At 37.3% G+C, this 15,710-nt stretch overlaps 1 protein-coding gene across 1 annotated transcript in view; it reads right to left on the minus strand.

The window, feature by feature from the left end:
- The window catches only part of LOC137395851 (myosin-IIIb-like), a 32,680-nt gene that overhangs the window by 356 nt on the left and 16,614 nt on the right, over nucleotides 1-15,710 (minus strand). The window contains 17 exon segments of the mRNA XM_068082260.1: nucleotides 132-228; nucleotides 350-423; nucleotides 1,333-1,537; nucleotides 1,824-1,982; nucleotides 2,162-2,309; nucleotides 2,425-2,510; nucleotides 2,762-2,870; nucleotides 4,704-4,762; nucleotides 4,892-5,129; nucleotides 6,234-6,436; nucleotides 6,701-6,955; nucleotides 7,191-7,302; nucleotides 9,158-9,363; nucleotides 11,917-11,989; nucleotides 12,484-12,588; nucleotides 13,981-14,132; nucleotides 15,167-15,331. Coding sequence (XP_067938361.1) covers nucleotides 132-228; nucleotides 350-423; nucleotides 1,333-1,537; nucleotides 1,824-1,982; nucleotides 2,162-2,309; nucleotides 2,425-2,510; nucleotides 2,762-2,870; nucleotides 4,704-4,762; nucleotides 4,892-5,129; nucleotides 6,234-6,436; nucleotides 6,701-6,955; nucleotides 7,191-7,302; nucleotides 9,158-9,363; nucleotides 11,917-11,989; nucleotides 12,484-12,588; nucleotides 13,981-14,132; nucleotides 15,167-15,331 — 2,446 coding nt within the window.

Consider the following 15,710-nt stretch of genomic DNA (forward strand, 5'->3'; position numbering starts at 1 on the left):
TGACTAGAAATACATCACAATTCACTAGCTTAATGTCTGCTTGTACCAGAAGTAATAAGGTACACTGTATAGTCCATGCAGTGTGGAATGTATGTGGGCAAACGGAACCTTCCTAAAAGATAATAACGTACCATATATTTTTTCCGTTGCTGTATAGGCTGACTCCTTTCCTGTTGGACTTTTACTGCTCTTATCAACACTTCTGGGCTGAATTTTGATAAAGGAGGGCTACAAGAATGGATATTTTTTGTTCTATGTGTGGGTAGTTTCAATTTACTGTTTATTCTAATGAATATGTTGAGTTTTAGGAAATAAGATAGTGCGATATACATGTAGGTGAGTCACTTACCAGCTGGCTTATCTGAGATAGGTCAATGTTTGAGCTCATGATTTTACGTAACTCTTTCTCCAAACGCTCGTGAACTACAAGAAGATTTTAAGATATGCATCAAACTGTCTTGAGTAAGATATACTAGATTTACGTATGATATATATATACTCTATATATAGTAAGATATACTAGATATACGTAAGACATATATATATAGTAAGATACACATGTACTAGAATTATGGAAAGCTGAATTAAAACAAGGCTAGTAAACACATGCGGTGGATTAACTTATGATGGGAGTTAATTATTTTAATTGTTTGGATCCGTTTAATGGATATCTTTGGAGCTCATGATTCTTTGAATATTTACAATTGTTTGTTTTTCAGTGTTAGTATTCTGACATGCAGTTTTTACACACTCACAGTAACTATATCAAAGTTGTTCTGAGAGCGTGGAATGAATTGCTGCTGTTCCATGCCTCCACCAAGTTGAAGTGAAAACATTAACTGCTGAAAAGGATTCCCATTGCGATAGCCCGATTCAAACAGTCTCACTCATGGACAATATAAAGCAAAGAAGTTTTGAAGCAAAAATAGTTATACAAATGCCATATATCAAGTATGTTCTTTACTGAACATCTCATCACTACTTCTTCGTGTCAACGAGTTGCTTAATAAGAAAGGAGTAAGAAATATCACTGAAATATTTAGACTTTGATTAAATTCAAATTATAGCCTTGGTACATTGGAAGGCAATCCTATTTACAGTTTCATATAACTTGTCATTTCAATCCGAATGCACAGTGTTTGCAAGTGTGACTCTACATGGTTTGGAGTTGTCTGAACATGAACAAAATTATCAATTTCCTTAGCAAGGGCTACTTATGAATGATGGGAAACTCAAACTTCTCACAACTTACTACACAAATATAATCTTTATGGAAATCATGAGTGAACGGCAAAACAAACTACAAACCATTACAAACCATATGTAACTAACCTGATCTGTCCTGCAGCATGCGAAGGGCATCAAGGTGAATTATGTTAATCCAGCAAGGATCCTGCATTTCTTCGGCAGCGCATTTTACAAATGTCAGTGAAACTATACAACAGCGAGAATACAATGTTTTGAGATCAAGCTTTTTGCTGCCCTGTCTGTGGAGCTCGAGTATAATGTGACTGCGGAATTCCTTCATATCGAAGAGCTGAAAGCAAAAGATTAAAAAGATGGAGATAAAAATAAGTCACAGAACGCAAGCAGAAAACTAGTTCACAGGCTAGAATGTATGGAATGACGATGTTTGTTGTTATATGCTGAGCATGTAATAGTAGCAACTCTATTACACTGATGTGCTAGACAAAAGGATAGCTAACTATATTTAATATAATTTATATTCCATTTAAAAAAACAGTAAAAACACTTTATACAAACACATAAAAGAAAATCAAACAAAAAATAAAAATAATATTAAAACTGAAGGGGTCACTAACCTTGACTCTGTGATCTCGTTGAAGGACACCTTTTTGTTTGATTATATCTGCTGAAATGCAACTAAGGCTAGGACTCCGATGGTCATGAACTATTACATCATTCACTCCACATCTTGTAACAAACACATTGCCTTCTCCATCCCCTTCAAGTATGACACCCTGAAATATAGTGAACATAAGCAAGTGACTCCAGAAATATATGTCTTCACTCCTATATCACTTAAACATCTTTTCGTGTTTGATTGTCTCCAATTACTAAAAATTCTTTTACAACTAAAAAACAGTACAATTAATTTATAGTATTTGGCTTGGTGCACTATAACTACAGCCTTAATTACCTTTCCCACATGTTCTCGCATTCTTGCTACTCGTTCATCTCTGAGTGGGTTCTCCACAGAATTTAAGGCTATGTGTGAGTGAGGGCTTTGTGTTGAAGACGCACCATCAATTCTAACACATGACTCACTGAGGAGAAATGTGGCGCATCTGCAAGGTGTCATTTTGTTAACAGACGCATAAAAACTCTTGAAAGTTCTAGACCAGCGAGTGACTGTTCAAAGCAAATTATGAAAACAATGATTTATTTTGAATGCTGACATACCGTTGTCTCTTCTCCATATAGACAACCTTAGCCCAGTACTTGTCTAGACCTGCCATGCCATTTAGTAAGGCCTCCTGAATCAGTCCCTGTTGAGACAAGATAAATAATTTACTAATAACTAAATTGACTAACCGTTGCCTTTTTTATGGTTCTTGTATTGCATAATTTCAAAAACATTTCTGTTCAAAATAAAATAACAGACAGTAAAGTATTAAATAAAAAGCTAAATGCTAAAATACATTTACCCTGGTTAGAGTAACCCTAGTTACCCTGGTTACTGGTTACCAGTAGAACTAGCTGATCTGACTAAACCTGTTTCTATAAAAGCAGAACTCACATCATAATGATCACTTTTAGATATCCGAAGGTTTCCGGAACTGTATTGTCTGGCATAATGAGAGCTGTTCCCTTTTTCATAAGCATGATGCGAGTGACCATTAGGAGTGCTGTAAATAGCAAAGTATGCCATAACAAGTAATTTTACACAGAAGTGTGCTTCGCAGCCTTCTATTACGGTATATAAATATATAACACACCTGTCAGTTGGGAAACCGGTGTAGTGAACAGCTTCGCAATTCTTGTAGGCTATGGCTTCATTGGCAAAAATACTATCAAAGTGTTTGATCCTTTTTTAGGATGGACAATTAATGCGACTACCTACTGCATTGCTCAACCGTTTGAGCATGATTTTCACTCTTTATTGCAAGATGAAGCTGTGAGATGGTTAACACATTGAAGGACCAACACTACCAACTGGTTGAAATAGGTAGCAAAAAAGGAGCCATGAAACAAACCCTGCTGTAACTGATGATGAGGTGCAGAGACACAGCGTCAGCGCTATAACAATAGTAGTCTCTTAGACCCATTTATAGACTGATGATCAGAGGTTTAGTACACTAGGAAACGGGAGATGAAGTTTATAACAAGTGTCTGCAAATTGTATATCTACAGAGTATGTGTATCTGTGTGTGTATGGCATACCTACAGTATATGTATATCTGTATGTGTATGGCATACCTACAGTATATGCATACCTGTATTTGTATTGCATACCTACAGTATATGTGTATCTGTGTGTGTATTATTAAACATTTGACAAAACCGAGTTTTGGAGACATAAATGTGCAGTATATACACATGTATTTGTATACATGTTTTAGTGTGTATCAAAGTACTGAATCCTACAAACAGTGTCTCTAATAAATTTGCTGGTTGAAAAGCTGTCAAGGAAAAGCAGCCTATGAGAAAGATGCATATAGATTATGACAAGATGAGGCTGCGGTGAAAATGTTTAATATCTATATGATATAGAGCATAGGAGCAGGTAAGAAGGGGTGCTTGATGACAGGGTGGTAAATAGAATGGTGCCTGATGACAGGGTGGTAAATAGAATGGTACCTGATGACAAGGTAGTAAATAGAATGGTACCTGATGAACAGGCGGTAAATAGAATGGTGCCTGATGGCGAAGTGGTAAATAGAATGGTACCTGATGACAAGGTGGTAAATAGAATGGTGCCTGATGGCAAAGTGGTAAATAGAATGGTGCTGATGATAGAGTGGTAAATAAAATGGTGTGTGATGACAGGGTGGTAAATAGAATGGTTGGTACTTGATGACAGGTTGGTAAATAGAATGGTGTGTGATGACAAGGTAGTAAATAGAATGGTTGGTACCTGAAGGCAGAGTGGTAAATAGAATGATACCTGATGACAGGGTGGTAAATATAATGGTACCTGATGACAGGGTGGTAAATAGAATGGTACCTGATGACAGGGTGGTAAGTAGAATGATGAATGAATGCCAGGTGGTAAACGTAGCATGTATATATATCTAGTAGGATAATGGTATAATGAAATCTCAAAGATTAAATTAAATGCAATGAAAACTTCTAAAAGGTTTATGTACCAACGATGTGCCCAAGTAGTGCTCACAGACAAAAATTACACGCCTTCATCTCAGCAATCACACTGCATTTCTGAGATACTAGATTATTGAAACGCATACCATGTATTGAGTATCACTAATCTTGCTCAATATTAAAAAATAAGTAGCTATGAAAAGATTCCATGTCAAACAGTAGTGAAGTTTAGCAACTGATAGCAGTTTCAAGAATAAATCCCAAACCAACTAGCTGTGAGAAGACATGGAAATGAATCATATTTTAAAATTCTGGTGTAATACTCTGTTCTTTGTTAATAGAGACTGAAACACTCACCATAAGCCTATAACAACAGCCCCGTACAACTAACTACCCTATCCTCAGTAATAAGCATTTACCTTGTATCCTGGTATGGTGACTTGGTGAGAAGTTGTTTGCCCAGGTCAAAGGGAGATAACTACAACATATCCATTCGTGAGCTAGCTTTCACGTATAGCACCAAGCAAATTTTATGCTGAAGTTTAATAGACAAAAATACGCTGAAGGAAAATGGTTGAACAAGGTATAGTCATGCGTTCTGTCTTACCACAGGAGACTTGACTGCACTATGTGTGATAGGTGTTGACTGGTTTCTCACGTCACTAGGGGCCTTTCCATTTACACCGCGGGGCCGCCGACCCATTAGTGGCGACTGCTGCTCTGCTGCCTTGCCTTCGAGCCGCAGTCTCAAATCTCTTACATGCTCCTTATGGTTCACATGAGCCTTTCGCCAAGTGTTTTTATCATCACGAGCATGAAGAATTGCCTGCTCTTGCTGGATAACACTGCAAAGATGAACTAACTAGTAAAACGCAAATTATGTTCATGAGATGAAAACTCCAAATCCCTTTTAAAAACAGTATTATATAGAGTATAAGTTTTTATTGCAGCGGGTAAGTGGTGTAGAAATAGTTGTCATTGTAGACCAATCTGTGTAGCCTTCTGTACACGGACTTACCTTCATTCCTTAGGCTTGTCAGCGAATGACAAACATTCATCATAGTTTTCACATGAAAAAGCTCTCTATCTCACAGTTGGGTAGCTGAGGCTATGTATTGAAATGGTTATGTGACCACAAAAAAGTTTTTCCAACAGAGTCACAAGTTTTATTTATAAATCAATTTCATAAAGCAATTAAAAGTTATTGGAATGCATACTGCTCACCAAAAACATGTTTTATGTAAGTAAATACAGTGATGCCTTGCGTTATAGCTAATGCCGACCCGAACTGATCGAAAAAAGTGAAAAACCGTGAAGTAGCGCTAACCCTCAATTTTTCACATGTGCTAGTTCAAGGTGGTTCAGCGAATCAGTTTGTGTAACAACAAATGTAGCTTATAATTAGAATAGTTGGTTCATCGTTATGCATGATAGAGTCTAGAAACAAAAACATACCTAAAAACAAAAACATACCTAAAACAGGTTGTTTTTACCTTACCTAAAAACAACAGTCTAGACTGGCTTGTTATTTCATTTTTTTCATTGGAACATGCAGCAAAGAGATCAAAGCGATTCTGATGAAAACTTCCACTTATGTAGCCTTTAATAAACAACAAGCTAGTCCAGCAATCTAAGTTGCACCAATCTAGTTTTAATGTAAGAGGCTAGAAGGCTAGTAGCTTGTTATTTTATCGATTTGAAGCACTGTCAAATCTAAGTTGACTTCATACCCTCCATCCATGTTAGAACTGTGGCTAATGAAAAAACTGCAATCCACTGAGGCCGTGAAAGATGGGGGGGCAGAGTTGCAAACAATCACCGAACATTATTTTAACAAAGGGAGTATCTTTAGCTAAAAAATTACTAGCATCCCTTTTTCCCAGTTGTCTAAAGAAGCATGAAGTGAAATTATGTTCTACATATTCCAGTGTAGTGTGAGCTCCTCCCACCTTGTTGAGTCGCGTGTTTTGTCTGTGGTTATTAGAGTTTTAGCTCTTGCTAGTCTTTCCACTTCCTGAGCGGCCTCGTAGAGACGAAGTTCAGCAGCCTTCCTTTCCTTCTCAGCTTCTATTAACTTAAGTTTGCGTTTCTTTTCCTCCAGCATCTGTTCCCTCAACTGGTGCTCGTGGGCTGTCCTCGCCTCCTCTTCCAACTGTTGGTGTATAAAGTCATTGTTCAAGAATTTGATCTAAGGCTAATGCTTCAAGAATTTGATCTAAGGCTAATGCGCATTAGAGGTTTACAAGCTTATCAATAATCTATAGCAGAGCCTCACAGTTACAAAACTACCTAACTTGAGAGCAATGATCCATACTAAGGTTGCATCACAATGCGAGTCAATTAGTAATTCAACATAATTTGGCTGCTGAAAACATCAGATGCAAACTAAGTGCTTCTAAGGGCAGGTGTAACTTACCCGCAGCTTGCGTTGTCTCAAGTCATTATTGTTCAGATCCCTCAGGCTATGAAACATAAGCTGACCCTTTTCAAAAATAGACATGAGAAAAGATTTGGCCTGGGCCTGCTTCCTCACTAGCAATATCTCCTTGAGCTTTTTCGCTCTGCGTCTGCCTAGGAAGCCCCTTACCACCTTCTGAACAATAAGAACTTGTCGCACCTGTTGGTCCAGCACCAGGTTTAGCTGCTCAGGATGCCAGTATTTAAGGAAGACCTGCAAAACCACAGCAGCATCTTGGTAACACTTTGGCAGCTGCAATAAGCAGTTTATTAACTTTATAAAGGTTAACACGCACTCTGTATGTCGTTATATTAAACTTCTTCAGGCTATAAAGATAATATAGATCATTGCAAAAGATGCTAATCAAAAATAATACATAACAACTCAGCATTGAAAGCCTTGCTTGTCACAGCTGTGTCTGTTACGTTATAGGAGACAAGGCACTAACCTTCTTTGTGCCAAGCTCCCACTCATGGAGACCAGCTTGTCTCAAGATGGTGTAACATTGGGTAGAGTCAGCAGACAATATGGAAGTTAGTGGAAAGCTAATGAAGCGGTATCTATAATGCAAAATCATAACAAGTTCATGATAACAATAATTATAAAAACCAATCGCCATTACAAGCTGATCAAATGTTAAATTGCATTGTGCATGTTGGCATACCTAACGAACACAGTCAAACCTCCACTTCCGATTGATTAGCTCTACATACCAATTTTTGAAATGAGACCTAGAATTAGAGCAAATTTTGGTTTGAACTTTTAAAATAACTTGAACCATTCAACGCCAAAATTTTCTCGAAATATTACAATCTGTAAATTAAAAGCCAAAAGATGGTAAAAAATACAAATATAGCATAAAAATAATAAAGAATATATAAATTACCGCATTTATTCAAGTACAAAGAGCAGAATTTTTGGAACAGAATCCTGCCCAATAAATCAAGTGCGACCCATACATGAATAAATATTTCTGATGATTTCCTTGCTATCGCTTCCTACCTCCCATTACACATACGACATGTATCTAGTCAAAACTTGTCTTTGCACGAGACTATAATGTTACATTACAAGTATTTAAAACCTGTCAACAAACATTTCCTTTGCTACTTTTGCTGGGCGTTACAGCTTCTTTAACATATTTCTAAACACAAGATTGTAGAATTCGCGAAAGAACATGGAGACTGCGCTGCAGAGCACAAATATACCATCTCAGAAAGACTTGTTCAAGATTGGTGTAAGGGTGTGATTATAATGAATAAAAGATGCCAAAAAGTTTTCTATTATTTTTCATGCGATATATGGGGTGTGATTTATACTCGACTGAGTATGGTATATTAAAGACAAGCTCACACAAAATTTTGTAGATTTTTTCAGAAAGTATCGGTCTTTCTCTATCATTTGCGATTGTTTTTGATGTTTGAGGTGATCTGATTGCCAGGATGTTTTAAGATTAAAATCAACAAAACTTGATCGTTATTAAAACACTCACAATAAAAATACAGCTGAAATGACATCACTAGTCGTTATCGTTGCACTAGTTAATACTGGTGATTGTATTCAAGTTGAAGCATTATGCGTCTCTATTCCGTCGGTCTATTTGCAATTATATACGACATAATCGATCTTTTTGTTATCTGAGCGTTTTAATCGCCATCAAGTTTATCGATTTTAATCTAGAAACATCCTGGCAATCAGATCACCTCAAACATCAAAACATTCGCAAATGATAGAAAAATATCGATACTTTTTGAAAAAATTTACAAAATTTTGTGTGAGTTTGTCTTTAATTAACAGTATATGTAGTGAGAGTAAATCAAAGGGCAGATTTCTATCATTCATTCTTCCACTGGACCAAACATTGCCAAACCTACACTTTCCTTCACTTGTCTCTAAGGTAATAAAAATAATCTTTAACTATTGTTACTTTATTGAATTAGTTTTTACATATATTTTAAGTTTTTTAAGTTTCACAGTTTATTCACTTTAATGTATAATATTTACTTGATATACTTATCATTATTTCTTGCTCTCGTGCAAATCAAACGGAATACGATGTATTTCTATAAGAATATATAACCCAATGAACGATGTATTTGACATAGAAGGAAATAAAGGAACGAATTAGCCTCATACGTCAAAACTTGGTTGTAATGGGTGCCAATTTAGCAAGGTGGTTTTCCCTGTCCAACATCGCTAGCATAGCTTTTGGCTTTTGACCTAGCATCTAGATTGTTTGCTATGCTATTAAGCTTGCTTCCCATATCAACAGTGGAGTGAGCCTGTAGCCAGCGCTCGTGGTCTTCTGTATATGAAATCAGCTTTTATACATGTTATTCATAGCAGAATAATTGTACAACATTATACACAGCGACTAAAGCAAGTGCAGTGTAATATGCTTGCAATACACCAAACCTTTCGAGGAAGACGTGAAAAGGAAGTCGGACAGGAAATCCTTCATGACGGATGCGTACTGTTTCGAGAATGCCCGTGTACTTCAGCTGCTGCGCTACCAACTTTTGCTCAAACCTCTTACTTGTCTGCAGACTGTTTGGTTTGATGCAGCGGATGAAGTGAGGCTGACACGCCATGAGTCTCTTGGTAAGAGCTGCTAATGAGTCCTGCAAGAGAACAACAGCGCTCAGGACTAGACGGCAGCATTCAGATAATAGTGTGTTTTCTCTCAAATATTACAAAACAATCCGCACAACCATGGAGAAGGCAGATAAACTAATGGTTCAATGTAACGGGTGGCTAAAGGAAACTGGAGAGTATATAATAGAGTTTATGAAAAACAAGAAAAATAAGTCCGAAAAGCACAATAATAAAATGAGAAAACTTGTCTGATTATAAAAACCTTTTTTCGTAGTGAGCACCTTACATACCGGCATCATTCCATTATTGTCACCCCTTGTCATAGACTCACAAGGGTTAGCAGTGCCAAACTGAACAAATTTAGAGATTCACTCGATGTATCACATTATTTTGTATAGATTACAAGTCTACCTAAAGTTTTATTGTCTTCTTTGTATGTAGCTAGCAACGTAGGCCACCATCTCAGCTTTCACAGATGAATTGAAGAATGTGTATTTTACTCAAATACTTTACGAATTTTAGTTGATGCGAAGCTTCTATATATAAACTTATAATGGACAGGCTAACTTTCTCGGGGTGCGAACACTTGTGATCATGACTGTATTTCTTTAGTCAGCTGGCCCCGTCAGCAGATATTTAATGCTTTCTACTTATTTTGCTAATTATTGAGAAAAGTCATGGCCACATATGAGTACTAGAAGTATGAACCACAGTTTAAGATATTCTCCAGAGCTTCAACATAATGTAAACAAGCATATCTTAACGAAACACAAGTTAGCCCGAGAATGGAATGATGTCTTTAAGCATCCATAAACCAAGTAGTTGAGGTCATGAATCGCAGATTCGACCGAATCCAAGTAAAAAAATGGTAATCATGAAACTGGCTGGCAGGTTGAATGAGCCAATAGCTTGCAGTGTTGACGAATATCTACAACAAACATTAGTTTGTTTTTCATTCAGCTTATCAACCTACTTGAGCCGAATTTTTTCAAGTTTGGCATGTTGAGCTGCATAGTGTGTTTCTTTGGAGTTATCTTCTATTGGACACTGTACTTGCTATGTGTTTGTATTCTTGTTGTTTCAACATTGGTTTCAACATTTATATTTATATGGAATTTATTTAACTCATCTTTGTAAGCGGTAGTAACAAACTCAGAATAATGAAGCAAATAAAACTTTGGGTCATGTCAACATGAGGACATATTGCCAGATGCTTAGCTGGAGCTGACACAAGCATCACAGAAGGTGGTGTGTGTACAAGTAGTCTTTTATATTAATAGTTAGGCTATTATAGTAGCCTCATTTGAAGATCTCTATCATACTGCTATGTAGCTAGCGTCCACTTGCTATCTACTTGTATGCCAACAAGTGTTACATGCCAACATATCCTTAACACTCTTTGACATACTAGCAGATTAATTTCGATAAATACCCATTCAGAAATATGATATAGTAACTTGGCTCGCATGCTTGGTTGGCTACAAATACCAGCACAACGTACCCCTGATGTAACTACTGTAGCTAGGGGCACTCAAGTGTATATACGAAGAATGCTCAGTCACAGCCTTTTCTCAAATCAACTGAAGTAATAAAACACATAATTGTCAAAGTAAACGGATTGTTTTTTGAGCACTATGCAAGTTGCACAGACATGTGTATCTCATGTAAGCACATACATCTAGAGTGGCGCTAGTATGTAAACATATTTGTATGTAGACAGCTACTGAGAGTCTTACCAAGCTAATCATAACTCTATGGAAGTCTTATCAAGCCGATGATAACTCTGAAAGTTTGATAAAGCCATAGATAACTCTATGAGAGTCTCACTAAGCTAATGATAACTCTATGAAACTTTTATCGAGCCAATGATAACTCTATGAGAGTCCTACTAAGCTAATGATAACTCTATGAGAGTTTTAGCAAGCAAATGATCACTCCATGAGTCTCACTAAGCTAAAGATAGCTCTATTGTCATGATGGTGAAGAAAAAAGACGTTTACCTGAATGTGTTTACAGCGATAAGTAAACATTACGACATTGTAGTTGATAAGGAATAAAATAGTGGAAGAAGTAGATATAACGTAGAGTGAAATAGAAAACATTCATAGTTTAAAATATGTAAGATTTGTGACAAATAACAAGGTAACAAGTCTAACGCATCTGCTACAAACCATATAGCAATGATCACTGAGATGGTTGCTAAGCTAAAGGTACATATTTTTATATGCTGTTACACATGAAAATCATAGATAGCACAGTTACATAGATTTATCAGAAACAGGTGAACAAATACCCGTCTTAACTGAATGGTTCATGCACTAACCTTGTAAAATTGCAAACCACCTGCATACGGTTGTCGAACAATGCTTGCACGATCATACAGATGTACATGGAAGAACTAGATATTTAATTTGCTCCGCAACTGAGTGGCAACTTGAGACAAGTTTTAAAGTCCAAGTATATATGCTACGAGTAATAAGTTAATAAAAATTACAGCTAAATCTTCAGTGTGCACTGATTAGTAACCACCTATTAGCACAACTATAGACACAAGGTACCAATTCGTAAAAGATACTAACCTGAAACTGAGATCCGGCAGTACGATGCTTGATTAGAAAATCTTCTTGAGCTTCTCTGAGCGCTCCCTTCATGCTGCAAACATGGCAACATCACAGATGACATCACCATGCATTACATGTATGACATCATCATGCATTACATGTTTGATATCACTATGCATTACACTTTGACATCACCATGCATCACATGTATGACATCACTATGCATTACTCTTATGATATCACCATGCATCCATGCATTACTCATATGACATTATCATGCATTACGCTTAAGGCATCAATACCCCACAATTTCATAATGGCAAAAAACCTAACTAATGTCAGCATAAGACTGCGTAGCAAGGCAATCTATCACCCAGTCAAATGGTATATATAGTTTTTCACCTTTAAAAACCATAGCCTATATGGTGTGGTCTTTAATGTATAATAGAGTTGCATTCTCTATGCAACAATTTTTTAGTTTACAGCTTGTGGCACTGGTCGACCAGAGTTGCTCATTTTAATCTCCTGACAAGGCTAGCAGGAAGTTCATGAATTATATTTCATGCCGATTATGTTATTACTTACTGCTGTTTCAGTTTCCTTCCAGCTGATTTTGACAAGCTTTTACTTCTGTCCATGCTGAGAGGTTGCTTGCACATCAGAATCGATCGTTTAGTTCGGTGGACAGTCCTACGATCAACAAATGGGGAATAAAATGGCGGAAAGTTTATCAAAGCAATTAATTAGTTTATCAAAGCAATAAGAGTAGTGATTCTTAACCATGTTGGACGTACTGTACTCCACCAGTTTCATATGCGCTTCCACTGAACCCTTCTTCATTAAAGATTAAAATATGATTTTTTTCACATACAAGACATTAGTATATGTTTTACATTAACCTGGACAAGATGAACTGTGCAGTAACCTCGCTGGGTTCAAAGAACAAGATCAATACAACGCATGAAGTCACAACAAACTACATACTTTTTCTATAAAGATATGACCTTACAAATCAGTGTGACTTCTGCTGTTGCCTTTGAGAAACCCGTGACTGACTATCCAAACCTCTAGGGTTCAATCCAGGTTAAAAACCACTGAATTAAAGTGTAAGAACTAAATTCATGAAAAACAATTAAATTTTATTTGAAATGGCTGCCGCATGGTGCAGGAAAGGAGAGATAGAGCCTATATTAACGCTTACATCCCATGCATGTCACATAGCCAAGGAGTATATCAACTGCAGGTCTGGAATCACATAAACACAACTGATGATGTTCATAATGATGTGCATACTCTAGAGAGGTCTGAGTTGTTATTAAAAAGCTAGAACTACCTGTACCATCGGTGTTATACATACAAAAATCATCTCCAGGTTTAATGCTAAATTCACCTACCGCAGGCACTCTATGCATAATACACTGCAGCAAAACCTAACTATACGTACTTATGAACACTACCATATTGTAAAATAGGTAAGTATGGAGTTATGTCCCCCTGTTGATACACCACTAGTAATAGGCTCCAATATGCCGGCTTAAAACACTGTCAAGCTTAATTTTTTGTTAACCATGAGATTGCAAGATCCCGCTGTGGAAAGATATGGTAGCGCAAGAGGCCACTATTACTGTTGTTAGACGAAACACTCGGAGCCACTAGATAAAAGATGTCTACAAGAGAAAGCCCACTAATAAATTTTCGCTGAATCGTAGAAATGGCGGCGGGGTTATTCTGATTGCAAATGTAAGCTAGGCGCTTGATACCCATTAGCTTGTACGTTATTTTGATAATGTGGCAACGCTATTTTTACTAATTCTTACAGCTGCCAGAAATTAAGTCTTTCAACCGTGAGTACGAACGAAAATGGCAGACAGTCATCACCAAAACTGCCTTAAAGACCAAAAAGGAAAGACTTCTTTTCTCAGATAGAGTAACCTGACTAACCCAATAGTGGTACACCTAAATGGCAGCTCACTCCAAGAATGTTTCAGAAACAATTCCTTTCTCACATGACTCTAACCAAGTAGCACTGATATATAAATGCATAAGCTACTGTATTATTAGACTAGACGACTCGCTATAAACACTTACTGTACTGCTAGGTCTGTGTTCTGTGAGAACTGTGAAGAGAAGAGTTCATAGATCATACCAGACTCGCTCTTCTGGAAGCAATCAACAATGTTCTGACTGAGAGTGTCACGATTTTTCTCCAACATTCCTACTACGCTGTACTTGACCTGCAAACCAACCAGCACTAATAAGCAACCAATAGACATTTTACACACTTCAGTCATCTTTATTTTGATTTGAGCAGTTCCAAATGCACCGCTATGACCTCTGGCATAAAAATCTTTACCTTTTTTAACAAAGCACCGATGTTGATCTGCAACATAGAAATATCCATTTAAACACTTATCGCATGGCAACTCAACGTGCACACAACTCCAAATCTGCATCGTCCTCATCAGGGAAACATGATGTATGGTAATTTACGGAGTAGAGTTTCCCATCTTCATGAAATTTCTTGTGCAATACAATAACATCACATGTCAGTACAAGGGTATGTGAAGGTGAATTAGTGGAAAATAAGGGAAGAGTTGCTCTTTGTAAATGCACCTACAAAGAGCAACTCCCCTCACTTTCCACTATTTAAGCGTATAATGATTGATCCCTGTGCATGAAGGCTTGATTCACATTCACATGCTCTTGTACTGACATGTGATGTTATTATATTGCACAAGAGATGTCATGAAGATGGGAAACTCTACTCCGTAAATTACCATACATCATGTTTCCCAGATGAGTACGATGCAGATTTGGAGTTGTGTGCACGTTGAGTTACCACGTCATAAGCGTTTCGATGGACATTCCTATGTTGTGGACTAATATCAGCACATAGTTAAAAAGATGAAGATTTTTATGCCAGAAATTAAAGCGGCGCATTCTGGACTGCTCAAATAAAAAAAACAATTGAAATGTGTAAAATGCTCAAAATGAAATAATTTGCACGGTATGTCCTTGCGCATCATCCGCAAGTGCTGCTTTCATCTTTCGCAAGCATGAAACATTCGGTAAAAGATTGCGAGTAACAAAACTCGAGTGACTTGCAGATTTTTGTTGTTTCCATGTTGTCATGTCATGTCATGTTGCGCATGACACAAACTAGCTGATTAAATGAGTCATAGAAACATAGTGGTAGAAGGGGGAAGGCAAAGCTCTGATAGCATCGCATGATTCTTGCACAACCCTGGCGACTCACTGGCATACGTACCCAACCAGCGTAATGCTGTATGCTAAACATTGGCTCCTTGCCCTTCTCCTTTTTAATATATGGATATTTGTTTAAGTGCTTTTTGATCTTCTCGAGCAAGCTGTGAGAAGTAGCCCGAGGAAATTTGCTCTCTTCATCCACCAGAGCATATAATCCTATCGGTTTCTATAAAAGATCACACCATATCATAGCGAGCGCAAGCGTGTCAGCTCTTCTCACAGTGTTACGGTAGATGTGTGGCGAGTTTTGATATATAATGTGTTCTGTATGCGGAGGAAGTAGTCATGCGGTGAGGTGAGTGTTGTGAGCTCTGGCATGTGTCCAGTATGCAGAGGAGGAAATAGACACTGAAGAATACGTTATTGGAAACAGTGCACAACTATAGACACAAGGTGCCAAAACATTGCAAATTAGCACTTGCAATGTCACATTATATGGCGAAATATGATATGGCGACATTTGAAAAATTGATTTTAATTGGCATCGAAGGTGTGTGCTCCCCTCAATTTAACGTAGAATTACCGTAACCATGAACCTTAAAGCA

Source organism: Watersipora subatra, chromosome 1 (genome assembly GCF_963576615.1).
Source record: "Watersipora subatra chromosome 1, tzWatSuba1.1, whole genome shotgun sequence".
NCBI lineage: Eukaryota > Metazoa > Bryozoa > Gymnolaemata > Cheilostomatida > Watersiporidae > Watersipora > Watersipora subatra.